Below are 13,511 nucleotides of genomic sequence, written 5' to 3'. Positions count from 1 at the left end.
CTCTGCAGACAACTGATAGCCACCATGCTTTGGAGGAGAAGAGGAACCTGATCCAATTACTGCTTTAAAACAATTCACGACAACAACATGTCCAAGCACTCACCAAGCACCTGGCGCAGTGCCACGTGCAGTATCTCATTTAATGGTTACCACAGTTAATTCTGTTTTCCAGGTTAGGCTCAGAGGGTCAAGAAACCTGTTCAAGAGCATGTGCATGTAAATCTGTCAAGGGCATGTGAGCCCTGGAATTGGATGTGAACCTGGGTGGGTCTCATGATTCCAAAGTCCTGTTCTAAGCACTATGCCCCAGGTAAAGAATGGACGGAGAGATAAGAGGGCAGAGCCAGAGCTGGAGCCAGGCAGGGGCCAGCAGAGAGGTGAGAGAGACATGAGGAGACACAGACCAAGGCATGGTGCTGAGGAAGGAGAGGCCAGCAAGGGAGAACCCTGACAAGAGTCAATGCCTCGGGGCCTTGCTTCACACTGCAGGATGAGAGTGGGACCTGCTATCTATTCAGCAAACACTGACTAAATGTCAGGCACTATACTTGGCACCGGGGATCCAAGTGGAAGATGCGATCCAGCAAAGGCAACGACAGGCCACCATGACATGACACACCATGACAAGTGCTCCAGAACACGAGCAGTGAAAAGGAACCCGCTCAGGGGCTGTGTGGGAGAGCTGGGGCAGAGTTCCAAGACCAGCCTGTGCCAGAAAGATGGTGGCCAGCCAGGAGGCTGGGCTCCAGAGGCCAGGCTGAGGTATCTGGCTTGGAAATAAGTCACTAGAAAATCCAAGCAAGAGGCATGACCGTGGTCATGTATTAAAAAGAGAACAGCTGGTTATGTCCAGGTGGGAGGAATTAGTCTTTTTGAAATTAAAGAAAATAATTATTTAACAGAAGGATCGTACTTTGTATGATACTGTCATGGTGGATACGTTATTACACATTTGTCCAAACCCATAGAATGTGGGTTTCACATTCATACCCCAAGTATGAATCCTAATGTAGCTACGGATTCTGAGTCAATGTAGGTTCTTCGGTTGCAGCAAACGTCCCACTGTGGTGGATGTTGATAATGGGAGATGCTATGCATGTGGAGAGAAGGGGGTTTATGGGAAATCTATGTACATTCCAGAACTTAAAACTGCTCTAAAAAAATAAAGTCTAAAAAAAAAAGGAAGGATCACACTGAGTGTGGAGAATGGATTAGGACAGAGGTGAAGCTGGAGGCAGGGAGGACCGGGGAGGCTGCAGTGATGCACCACGAAGGGGAAAGGAGATGGGCTGCAGCAATCATGCTGGCGAGGACAAAGGTGCTGGGGGAGGAAAGACCGGCCGGGACCTGAACTGGTCCTCAGCAGAAGGAAGCAGGGAGCAGGGAGGGCAGCCAGCTCCCCAGCTTTGGAGGAAGACGCAGGTGTCTTTACCAGAAGGAAGCGAGGAGGAAGAGTAGGCTTGAGGGCATCAGTTTCAAAATATCAGTTAGAAACAGCAAAGCGAGGTGGCCAGCAGGCAGCCATGTGCATAGCCCAAAGCAAGGGGAATGAGAGGGACAGTGCTCCATGCCACCACAGGAGCACGTCTCACCTCCTAGGCTACTTGCAAATTGCTCATGTCCTGGCCCATGGTCTGTACTTCTTCATCATAGCTGAAGGGGCTGCAAGTCTTCCTGCTGCCCCCCACCCCTTACTACCCCTTCTATCGCTCCCCTGGAGTCTAAGCCACCCCTGCCCCATTACAAATCTAAGAAATATGTAGTTCCACACACAAAAAAAGAGCACAGTTAAACCAAAGTGACAGGCCATCTTCCCAAAAGCAAAATACACATAGGAAAAAAAAGGCTGAAAAGTTCTGGCAGAGGCCGGCACATAAACACATTCCAAGGCATTGCATGACTTTTATGCAACATGGACTGAGCTGGTCAGTAATTTAAGGGGAAGGGGAAAATACACTAGCTGACATAGCAACTGTCACATCACATTTCTTGGGCTACCACTGCCATACACATGTCTTCCCTAAAGGAAAACACTTCCCCAGATGCCTCGCAAACTTAGGCCTCTCTGCCATGGAGAAGGAAACATCTGGATCACAGTACATCTGCATTGGCCTCCCTGTGCTTCTCAGGCCTTTCTTGCCTTGAGCAATTTTGTTTTCATGAGTCCAGATTTTAACTCAGGGAAGGTGGAGCTTGGATTCTGAGGTTCAGCTGAACTGCAAGGTTTCCGGGGCAAAAAGTAACCCAGACCGAACCTAGTCCATCTAGGAAAGGAATCTGAAAATCACCAACTGCACCAGGACAGCCTCCGCACATTTCTCGGGTTGGGGAAACCACATAGGATGCAGAGTTCCCCCTGCTGCAGTGGGAAACCCTCGGTATACCTCGAAGAAGCAACTCCACCCCCACCCCCACCCCGCCAAGAAGAAGGCGCCATCCGACACTCAGAATATTTTCCTTGGAGCTTCCCTGTTTTCCAAATACCATCAGTCCCTTGGTAAGAATGACATGTCTTTGTTTCTGGGATGCTGTTTTCTCCTATGTTTAAATCCAACTCACAGTAAGTGCCATATATTAACAGGGACTAAAGAAGAAAATCCCAAACCATAACCAACATGTGTTTCCAAAACACACTGCTGTCACTGCGAATAGCTCTTCAATCTGCACCTTTCATGGCCCAAGGAAAACAGAACTCTCCATTCCTCGCGTGGAGTGAGAAGGGGTTTAGGTCATTACTCCACCTGGGGGCCACCTTACCCTGGCCAAGTACCCACGGGCACACAAGTGCCTTAGCTACCCAGAGAAGCAGGTATTTACATGGGAGGCTGAGTTTCTGGCCAGGGCCCTTTTCCCCCAAACTACTTAACACCGTTGTGGAAGGTGGGATGATTTGACCTGCTTTGGGCCAATGTTTCCCCCTGCATAACCCAGAAAAAGCATGGACTGAGACAAAAAGAACTACATCCACGGGGTCTTGGGAGGTGTGTGGACCTGCAAATGGGGTGCCTGCCCCACAGTGATCCCTCAAGTGGGCTCAGGAGAATCTCAATTGGCCTCTTTTGTGGTCCTGAGTCTGTGGGACCATTACACATCAAAGCCAAAAAAATGCACTTACTGCTCCACATGCTGACACTCAGACTTTACTATTTACTAGGTCAGCGAAGCCTCTCCCTCCTCCCACCACACTGGGTTTTTTAATAGATAGACATAAACTGCCCATTTTGTTGAGTCCAGTTGATAGGCTCATCCAGCTAGACAGAGCCGGGATGAAGCCCACCCATCCCACCCACCAGGGGCTGAGCTTGCCCCTTCAAGGGCCACAAAACTGGGACGCCTGAACAAGGGTGAGGAGCATCCCAGACAGGCCTTGGGAAAGTTCCTGAAGCACCTTGGGGGCATAGCTCCCTTCTAACCCTCCCACCTGTCCTGACCCACCACCTGGCCCAAACACAACCCAGAGAGGGTCTGGCCACTAGTCCACCATGTCACAATCCCACCGGCGCATGACAGCCACTCAGAAGGCGGGCTGCACAGCGGCTCTGGTTTCATCTGAATGTTTGTTTTGGCTCTCACTGTCACTGCAGGCTATAATGGGCATGTTTTTCCAGGAAAAAAATCATCATTTTTCAATTCCCTGCTTGTTTTTCTCAGGGTGCATATGATGTGCAATCACCAAAAACTGTAAATAAATTAGCAGCAATTTGAAGGGCGAGTGTTACGCTTGGTCACAAAACGTCCTGAGAGCCGGCTGGAGGGAGAAATGTTTTCTAATCAAGGGAAGTCCACATGGGGCAACAACTGCAAACCTTATTACTTCAGTCTTCCTTCTCCCCAAGTGCCCTGCTTTCTGCTTCTCAGCTGTCCACCTCCCAATCCCACATCTCCCTGTCCGGAGTGCTCACAATAGGTTACCAAACACCCACTGGGGGTGCCAGCCACCAGCAGAGCCCAGCAGATCCAACTGACATGAACCCTCCCTTGAGAGAGATTATAATCTCTCCAAGAAAAGCAACCACGGAAGAGGACCAGGGCGACACACAGGGACCAATGAACAACTGTAAAGTGATGTGGCCCACAGTGAAGGCTCACCTCCAGTCCAGGTCCCCATCCAGGAGGAGGCTCCCGGTTCAGATCTCTCCTCCAATAGCTGAATCCTACATCCCCTGCCCTTCACTGTCCCACAGACCCTTCAGACAGGAGCTCAGGTTGACCTCACCCTATGCTTTTTCTACTAAATTACCAAGCATGGTTACCACCACCCTCAAGCCACAACAAAACCTTCCTCCCCCTCACCTTCAATCCACCCCACAGCCTCTTTTTCCTGCTCTCTCTCCAACCCGTGCCCTCCCCGCCGGGCACGCCCGCAGCATCTCTGCCCTGGATGCTAGCAGCCTCCTGGGATTCACTGGCATGTCTCTCCTTCCCTCCGTCCTTCCTGCTGAGCATGGGCAGGGCATTCTGCTGAGGGCCAAAGATCCAGAGACAGGACCTCGCCTCCGGCCCGTCCTCCTTAACATCACAGGGCATCTTGTGAAACCCACACTCCCTTCAGCACAGGGCCAAGAGCATAATGGCAAACTCTGTGAATGGAAACTTCCAAACATTCAAAGAAGGGACTGGTGTGACTCTGGCCAGACTCTACAAGGTGAGGAGCTGCTTCAGGGTGAGGCAGGCCTGCTGCTGCCGGTCCAGGGCCCCCAGCCCTGCAGGGCAGAGGAGCCGGCTTCTGTGAGAACGAGGTGCTGGCACCACCAGTGAGCATGGATGCCAGGACATAGGGCCACAGGTTCCCAGGAAATGGAGGGACAACTTCTCAGGCCTCACATCCCCTGTTTTGGCCGGTCTGCTACTCCCCTGTCAAGAAAACCAGGGATGCTTCCAGAAATACCTAATAGTCTCCATATTCTAGAAACTTCTGCAGCGCTATGGCATCAGGTCTCTTTCATTTGACTCAATTACAATTTGCCATCTTTAATTAGCCTCTGAGACATTCTTTGCCCTTTCCTCTGATCATCTGACCACTGGGATTTTCTTTTGTTTTTTGGGTTTTTTTTGGGGGGGGGGGGGTTGTCCTTTTTGAGACCGGCCGCACCGCGCTCAGCCAGTGAGCACTATGAGCGCACTGGTCATCCCTATATAGGATCCGAACCCGCAGCCTCGGCACTACCAGCACCGCACTCTCCCGAGTGAGCCACGGGGCCAGCCCTGACCACTGGGTTTTATATTGAAAAAAATATACCAAACATACACTGTCAGAAAGATAGCTGAAAAAAGAAAATCTGGCAAGACAAGGACCGAGTTTCCTGACAAAGACAACAGGAAGAGATGTTCTAGAAAAACTAAGCGTGTGGTCCAGGATCCTGCAGAGACAGCCACCATTACAAAGGTCGGATATTACTAAGATGTCACAGTGTGAGCGGTGGAGAAGGTGCCCCACAACCAAAGACATAGCCCCAGGCCCACAGGATCCTATAATGGATGGGGGAGGCCAGAGCACTAAGTAAGCTCAGGCAGGCCAGGAAAATGCTCAAGGAAGCAGGGCTGCTGCCTCGGGGACTGGCTGGACCCAAAGGGGAGACTCCCAGGACAAAACGCCAACACTCTAATGGTCACAGAGGCCATCTTCACTGGAAAGGAAAATGGTCTCCAAATTAGAGGAGACTGGTATTGGCAAGGCTGGTAGCTGGAAACAGTGGAAAGACAACAGGAGCTCATTAGCTAGTTTCAGAGAAGCCCAAGTCTCTAGACCCAGTGAATTCACATCCCAAAGGCCAGAACCTGTGAATGTGAATCCAAAGTTGAAACTCAAACTCTCTGAGAGCGTGCAGTGCCAAGAATGGGCCACAAAGACCAAACATGAACCAATGCTGTCCCAGTGTGAGGGAGAAATGTCACTTCGAATAACGCCTGGTTCACCAAACATCCCTCCTGATGAAGGTCTAGAGTGAATTATGAAAGGTGGTCTGTGAGAACCTACAAAAGAAAGATTACATTTAAAATCAGCATGAATTCACCAAGACCAGATAAGGCAAACTGGATTCACTTCCTCTTCTGACAGTGCTCCCAGGCTAATGTTAGGAGAATAATTAAATATAAGTCATCTCAATCTTGGCAGCCAGATTTTCCTCCACTCTTAATTACAAGCATGCATTTCACAAAGCCTCTTGAAATCTCCTTGTCAGCAAACCAGAAGTGTTTGCTAAATAATGGGTTGGATGTGTTTTTAAAGGTATAATAACTGCATGAATAAAATTCAGAATTTTTTAATTACTTGAATACAAATAAAGAACACAAGCCTTCAAATGACACAAACTATACAGCAAGAAGGAAGAGTTAATATAACTGGGTGGAAAGATCCACTCTTCAAATAGGATAAAATAATACACCCAAGTAAAATATAATAGGAAAACATAGGCATAAATCTTCATGACTTTGGATTAGGCTATGGTTTTTTAAATATGACACCAAAAGCACAAGCAACAAAAGAAAAAAATAAAGTAAACATCATAAAAATTTTTTGCTTCAAAGGACATAATCAAGAAATTGAAAAGACGGCTCAAAGAATGGGAGAAAAATTTTGCAAAACATATATCCTTTAAGGGACTTGTATCCAGAATATAAAAAGAATTGTCACAACTCAATAATAAAAAGACAATTTGAAAATGGGCAAAGGATCTGTATAGACCGTTCTTTAAAAAAGATATAGAGAGGGCCGGCCTGGTGGTGCACTGGAGAGTGCACCGCTTGGGAGCGTGGCGGAGCTCCCGCCGAGGGTTCGGATCCCATGTGGAGACCGGTTCCTGCTCACTGGCTGAGCATGGTGCGGGCGCAACACCGAGGGTTGCGATCCCGTTGCCGGTCCCCGGTACGGGTGCGACACCGAGGGTTGCGATCCCGTTACCGGTCAGTAAAAAAGACAAAAAAGGAAAAAAAAAAAAAAGATATAGAGATGGCCAATAAGCATGTGAAAAAATGCTCAATGTCATTAGTCATCAGGGAAATGCGAATCAAACCGCACCCAGAGATACCACTTCACATCCACTAGAATGGCTATAATCAAAAACACAGACAGCAAGAAGTGTTGGCCAGGATGCGGAGAAGTGGGGACCCTTGTACATTGTCCAAGGGAATATAAAATAGTACAGCTGCTTTGAAACAGTCTGGCAGTTCCTCAAAATGTTATACAAAGCCACCATATGACCCAGCCATTCCACTCCTGGGTTCCCAAGAGAGATGAGAACATACACCTACACAAAAACATGCACACAGGGCTGGCCCGGTGGCGCACTGCTACAGTGCGCCGCTTGGGAGCACGGTGGCACTCCCGCCGAGGGTTCGGATCCCACATACAGACCAGTTCCCGCTCACTGGCTGAGCGAGGTGTGGGAGCAACACCGAGGGTTGCGATCCCGTTGCTGGTCCCGGTCCAGTACGGGCGCGACACTGAGGGTTGCGATCCATTGTCGGACACGAAAAAAGACAAAAAGGAAAAAAAAAAACAAAAAACATGCACACAAATGCTCACAGCAGCATTACTCCCAATAGCCAAAAGCTGGAAACAACCCAAATGTCCATCAACTGATACAAAATGTGGTATATCAATAAATGAAATATTATTCAGCCATAAAAAAATGAAGTTCTGAAACATGCTAGAACATGGATAATCCTTGAAAACATCATGCTAAGTAAAAGAAGTCAGACACAAAAGGCCACATACTATATAAGTGCATTTAAATGAAATGCCCAGAATAGGAAAATCCATAGAGACAGAAAATAGATTAGAGGCTCCCTAAGTCTGGAGAAGACAGAGGGATAGAAGAAACTGACAGGCAAGGGGGATAGTGTTTTTCGGGAGCAGGTAATGGAAATGACCTAAAAATGACTGTGGTGATGGACGAACAACTCTGAGAATATACTAAAAAGCATTGAATTGTACACTTTAAATGGATGAATTATAAGTTATGTGAATTATTTCTCAATAAAGCCATTTGTTTAGATATAATGGGAATAAATGTCCTTCCTTTAACTACACAAATTTTGAAAGATAAAGTCATGTCTTAAGAACAAGGGAAAAGCCCAGGGCCAGGCCCAGGAATGCAGGGTGGTAAGCTGTCAGCTGGAGGTGAGTCAACCTTGCGTTGGAAATGCAAAGGTAAACTGAGGCTAGCTTTGTGAAAGCAGAATGTCCAGTCCAAGCAGAGTGATGAACGCTCTCACATTCCACCCCTCTAGTCTCTCAGTTCTTTAGACAAGCACTTTGCAGACTGCAAGGTGCCTGCAAATCACCTGGGGATCTTGTTAAAGTACAGATTCTGACTCAGCTGGTCTAGCGGGAAGGGGCAAGACCCTGCATTTCTTTTTTTTTTTTTTTTTTTTGTCCTTTTTGTGACCAGTAAGGGGATCGCAACCCTTGGCTTGGTGTCACCCGCAACGCGCTCAGCCAGTGAGCGCACCAGCCATCCTTATATAGGATCCAAACCCGTGGCGGGAGCGCCACTGCGCTCGCAAGCGCCACACTCTCCCGAGTGCGCCACGGGGTCAGCCCAGACCCTGCATTTCTAACAGGTTCCCTGGTGATGTCTTGCTTCTGGGCGTTGGCCACACCACTGACTATCAAGACAGGAAAATGAAGCTCAGAGATACTAAGTCACTTCACCCAGGCCACCCAGGCCACCAAGTCCTAAGGGGCAGAGCCAGAATTTGAACCCAGGTCTAACTGACTTTAAAACCCAGGTTCTTTCCATGATAGCACCCATGACACAGGTGTGGTTGCCATGTTCTAAGAGAAGCCTAGGTCTGATCGAAGGATCCAGGCTGTGATGAGCTCTGGAGCCCACATCCCAGGAGAACCAATTGAGAATGAGAGATGTGTGATATAAAAGAAGATTTTGGAGATACGGTAGCCAGCTCCATACCTGAGAACTGTCCTGTGAAGAAGCCACGCCCACCTACCTGGAGGGCCCCAGAGGGGGAACTAGGCCAATGAAGAGACTGTGGGCATATATTTGAGCTTCTTATGAGGAATGTTCTTACAGTAGCAGCTGTCTCGGGATAGAACAGACTATCCCAGGGAGTAGAGACCCCAGATCAGAGACCAGTATTTCCTAGACACACCTTCATGATTTTGACAGATCTGTACACCACTTGTTATCAGCCCTACCAGAAATGAGGCATCATCACTTGCTATAATTATAAAAATAAATCTTACAAAGACAAAACATTTTATTCTAGCTAAAGATATTTAGCTGGGATTCCTAATCTATCAAACATTAAAGGCATATTAGCAGGAAACAGAAATGTTTTCCTCAATATACAAGGGGTCTTCGAAAAGTTCACGGAAAGATTTATATTATCTTTTAATTCCATTTCCAAGAACTTTTTGAAGTACCCTCGTATTTAGAATCAAAATACAATTTGAAAGAACATCATTTTTTCTCCTGAAATGGCCGCACCATCTAAAATCATCTTGCAAAACAGTGGACCTACTGATCTCAACACCATTTCAACCATGAGCTCCTGGATGCTAAATGACTCTACTTTCCCCTTTGAGCTCTGCTCAAAACCTTGCCAGCCCTCTCATCGTCCCCATTGCTCTCCATGGATAAATGCCAGTTTGTTTCAGACGTGGTTGGAGCAGCACCAAAGAGAACTGACCAATAATTGAGCTGGAACTTTATCCTTCCATTAACGCAGCCCCAGACCACGTCTGTTTTCTAGCAGCCCCCTTCTCGCAACGAGAGCCACTGTCCTTTTACCCAGGTGGTGTGGAGTCACATCCTTCCCAGCCCGTCCCCGATCAGCTGATGCTTTTGGACCGACTGCATGACATTTATCCAATGTGGCAGTTCTGGATGAGAACAACTTTCCTACAATGAAGGTAGTTCAAAAACAGACTAGACTGCCTTGTGTGATGTTGCCTCCCTACCCTTGAAGTCCCCAAGCAGAATCTGTCCAGGAGGTGATTCTGACTGCCCAAGGTCAGCCAGAAGTTAACAAGTTCCACTCTGAAATCCTATGCTTCTCTAAGACAACACGGAAAGACAGGAAGAACGAGCCAGCGTGCGCCATGGTGGAAGAACACGGGAGACCTCCTGAATTCATGCTTACATGCTGCCCAGGATGGGCCAAGGCATCAGATTTTCTGCCTCGAGTCATTTCATTCCCAGAACGGCCCTGTGACGTAGATTAGATGTCCCCATTTTGCAAATGACAAAACTGATGCTCAGAGAGGCTAAATAACTTAGCTGGGTCACCAAGTCAGTTGGCAGAGCCATGATTCCAAGTCAGTTCTATCTGATGCCAAAGTCCAAGTTTAACCTATTATACTGTGCAGGACCGAGGAAGAAATGAGCCGAGTTGATGATCAGCTGGTGGCTAGCACAAGTGGTTTTCATTTAATACAGGAGGCCAGAAAAATACCCCAGCTTTTTTTGATGAGAGGAGTTATTTTTTTAATCTTGGAAAACACTTGAGATAAGTTAATAATTAACAAATTACAAAATAAGGGGAAATAAATGAAATAACAAAGATGAAGAAATAAATGGAAGATAAGGTCCTTGGGAGGTACAGAGGCAACCTGGGAAAGGAGGTTCCTGGCAACCTTCAGCCATGTCCCCTCAGGGGACATAAACCAGCCTCTGCCCAGAGAAGCATCAAGAACGATCTTGCAAGGAGCAACAGGGACAAAGACACCTGCTGCTCAAACCACCTTTACGGAAGCACATTCATGTTTCTTAAAGGGGAAAGGTGGAAAGCTGGGTCACTGACACCCTAACAGCAGGCTGCCATGAACACTTACTGCTTGCCACCGGGGAATTCATAATTTCAGGATGTTTTTCATTAGCTCACAGGGTTATCGGAAGTGACCGTGATGGATTCAACCAGCTTATTAATAATTAACTCATACACTGGGCTTATCTAACAGCTTCTGATTCCTTTGGCTTCCATTTAAACACACATACACACAAACCCACACAACCTTCACAAATAGAACTTCAGGAAGAAAATGACAAAGGGAACACAGATATCATTCTCCACGGTCACAGCTAAGCCCAGGGGTAAGATGACATGTTTGACAAGGCTGTGAAGAGAGTCCTTGATACCTTCGGCTGCTGCAGGATCCACATGCTTCAAGCCAGAAGATGTGCTCCAGAAATGTGTGATGCATTTGGAAAGAACTTGTGTCTGCTTCTAAATACCAGATTAAAGAGCATGAGGTTCCAGAACACCTGAGTGCTTTTGCAAAATCACAGCCAACAGAAAAAAGCCCACGGCAGTAGGAAAACATTTGGAAACTTTATTTAAATTGCTATTATATATAAGGAAGGGTCTTTAGTGAGATTTCTTGGAGCTTATGAATATGTATTATAGTACATTCTTGAAAACAACAAAATAATTAAGTCCAGTATAAATGGGAAACAGATTTATAAGAGTCAGTCATATGTTTACATTATGCAAATTGTAATTAGAGACCTGCAACCAGAATATTGTTAAATGCCTAAAAGAAGGTGGGGGGCTGCTGATATTTGGACATTTTCTTAAAATGGGCAAAGAATATTTTTAGAGTTTTTGACAATCTGTACACTGAGGGTTTCCTGTGGGCACATCTCATTTTCACTACCCCGGCAGTGGAGTCACAAATTCAAAGCAGTGTCAAAGACCTAAGGTCCTCCTCGCCCCTGTGCTCACAGCAGTCCCTTCATCTGCTGGATGGGGATAGGAAACCCCCCGAACCTTGACTGGAAAACTCTCCTACAAATCTCAGCCACCTCACCTCCTGGAGCAATGAGGAGGCCTTGCCAGTACACCAAAAACTCCCAGACAGCTTGCTAAGCACACGTGTGTTTCACATTTAGCAAAAAGAGAGGCATCGAGGACAGTCTTATGTGCTGAATAGCTTGCCCCAAAGATGTCACGTTGGGCTTTGTGATACCAACCAAGCAGGACATGCTCTGAAGTACCCATGCTCAGAGAGACTGGATCCCTAAAAGCTGGAAATAACTTAGTTTTGCCTTGATATTCTCCTAAGTTCAGCCTATGAGCACAACCATCATTTCCTAAGTATTTTATTTCAGACATTGTAGATGACCAAATCATGATCCCCATTTTCAAAATCCATTAATAACTACCAACCTGTTTTTGTTTCCTGGGGATTAACCAAAACCAGTATCTTATGTTGAGGTTCATCACGGTGCAGGGGGAAAAAGCAAACAGACGAAGTTTCAAGTTTAATCTGAAAAAATAATAAAATAACTATTTTGTTCTTTCATCATAATAAGGGCACAGGAAATTACTTAGTTAATTAGCACAGTATTCATTGAAAGAACACTGTTACAGACGTTAATTTGACAGGATGAAGACAACACGAAAATGGAAACCTGGAATATGTCAAAGGTCCTTATCCTGTCTTCCACCCAGCAAACCTTTCCCCCACATTCACCTGTCCATCTATCCAGGTACTGATCCAACACCCACACTGCCAACCAAATGCCCTTCGGATCCCTCCCTTCTATTTGCCCCCTACTCCAGCAGCCTTCTCCATCCTAACCTCCTTGGGCCTCAGTCTACAAAAGCAGAGGGCCACACCCCACTGCAGGCCTGTGCCTGACAAGTCAGCCTCAGTGGTCCTCCCAGGGATCTGGTGGCCACTCTACGGAAACAGCCTGGAACCTGCCAGCCTCCACCCAGGGTGCCACTTAGGCTGCCTGCTGCCCTAGCTCAGTCCCGGCAGTCTCAAGATGTGCATACTCTCTCTGGGCCCTCCAGGCTCAGCCCTGGCTCCTTGTCAGCCCCAGGGCAGAGAAGCTCAACTGTGGGCTCCTGTTTGCGTATATGAGAAAGGAACCAGGATCTCTACAGCTGGGATTGTCCTAGGGCCTTCTCTCAAGTGCCAACATCCAAAGCCCTCTTTGTGGACATCAAACCCACAGCTCTCAGCTCCCAAAGCAAAAGGTCAACACATTCCATTACAAAGACTGTTTTGAAAGCCAAGGAGAGTATAAGAAAATTAGAAAAGAATGTGTCAGCTGAGCTAGGCAGGCAAGTTGCTTGTAAAAGTTTAAGGCCGGCCTCCACAGTTTCAGAGAACTATTTCTTAACATATCCTGAGACCCATAAATGTCTTGGTGCCTCCTCATCTTCAGGGTCATTTTAATGAAGAGTCCCTGAGCTGGCCCTCCACAGAGACTATATCCAGCACGGTTCATCCACAAGGCAGCTGTTACAAGGCCATTAAGCACAATATTTACAAAACAGTGCATCAACATGGAAAGATGCTTATTATAGACAACATTATATTCATAGACTGATCTCACCTATGATTCCAAATTATGCAAAAAACACCAAAAATCAGGGCCGGCCCGGTGGCGCACTGGATAGTGCGCCGCTTGGGAGGCGCGGCGGCACTCCCGTCCGAGGGTTCGGATCCCATATGCAGACCGGTTCCCGCTCACTGGCTGGGCGAGGCGCGGGAGCAACACCGAGGCCTGCGAACCCGGTGCCGGGCCCCCGGC

At 47.3% G+C, this 13,511-nt stretch overlaps 1 protein-coding gene across 2 annotated transcripts in view; it reads right to left on the bottom strand.

Moving 5' to 3' along the window:
* Positions 1-13,511, bottom strand: part of FAM169B (family with sequence similarity 169, member B) — a 61,358-nt gene that overhangs the window by 45,616 nt on the left and 2,231 nt on the right. For both annotated transcript variants that reach the window (XM_008578567.1, XM_008578570.1), the window contains exon 2: positions 12,133-12,232. In XM_008578567.1, the coding sequence (XP_008576789.1) occupies positions 12,133-12,232 (100 nt within the window). The remainder of the gene's footprint in view (positions 1-12,132; positions 12,233-13,511) is intronic.

The sequence above is a fragment of the Galeopterus variegatus genome, unplaced genomic scaffold (genome assembly GCF_000696425.1).
Source record: "Galeopterus variegatus unplaced genomic scaffold, G_variegatus-3.0.2 Scaffold75, whole genome shotgun sequence".
NCBI lineage: Eukaryota > Metazoa > Chordata > Mammalia > Dermoptera > Cynocephalidae > Galeopterus > Galeopterus variegatus.
This window is presented reverse-complemented; position numbering and strand designations above follow the sequence as displayed.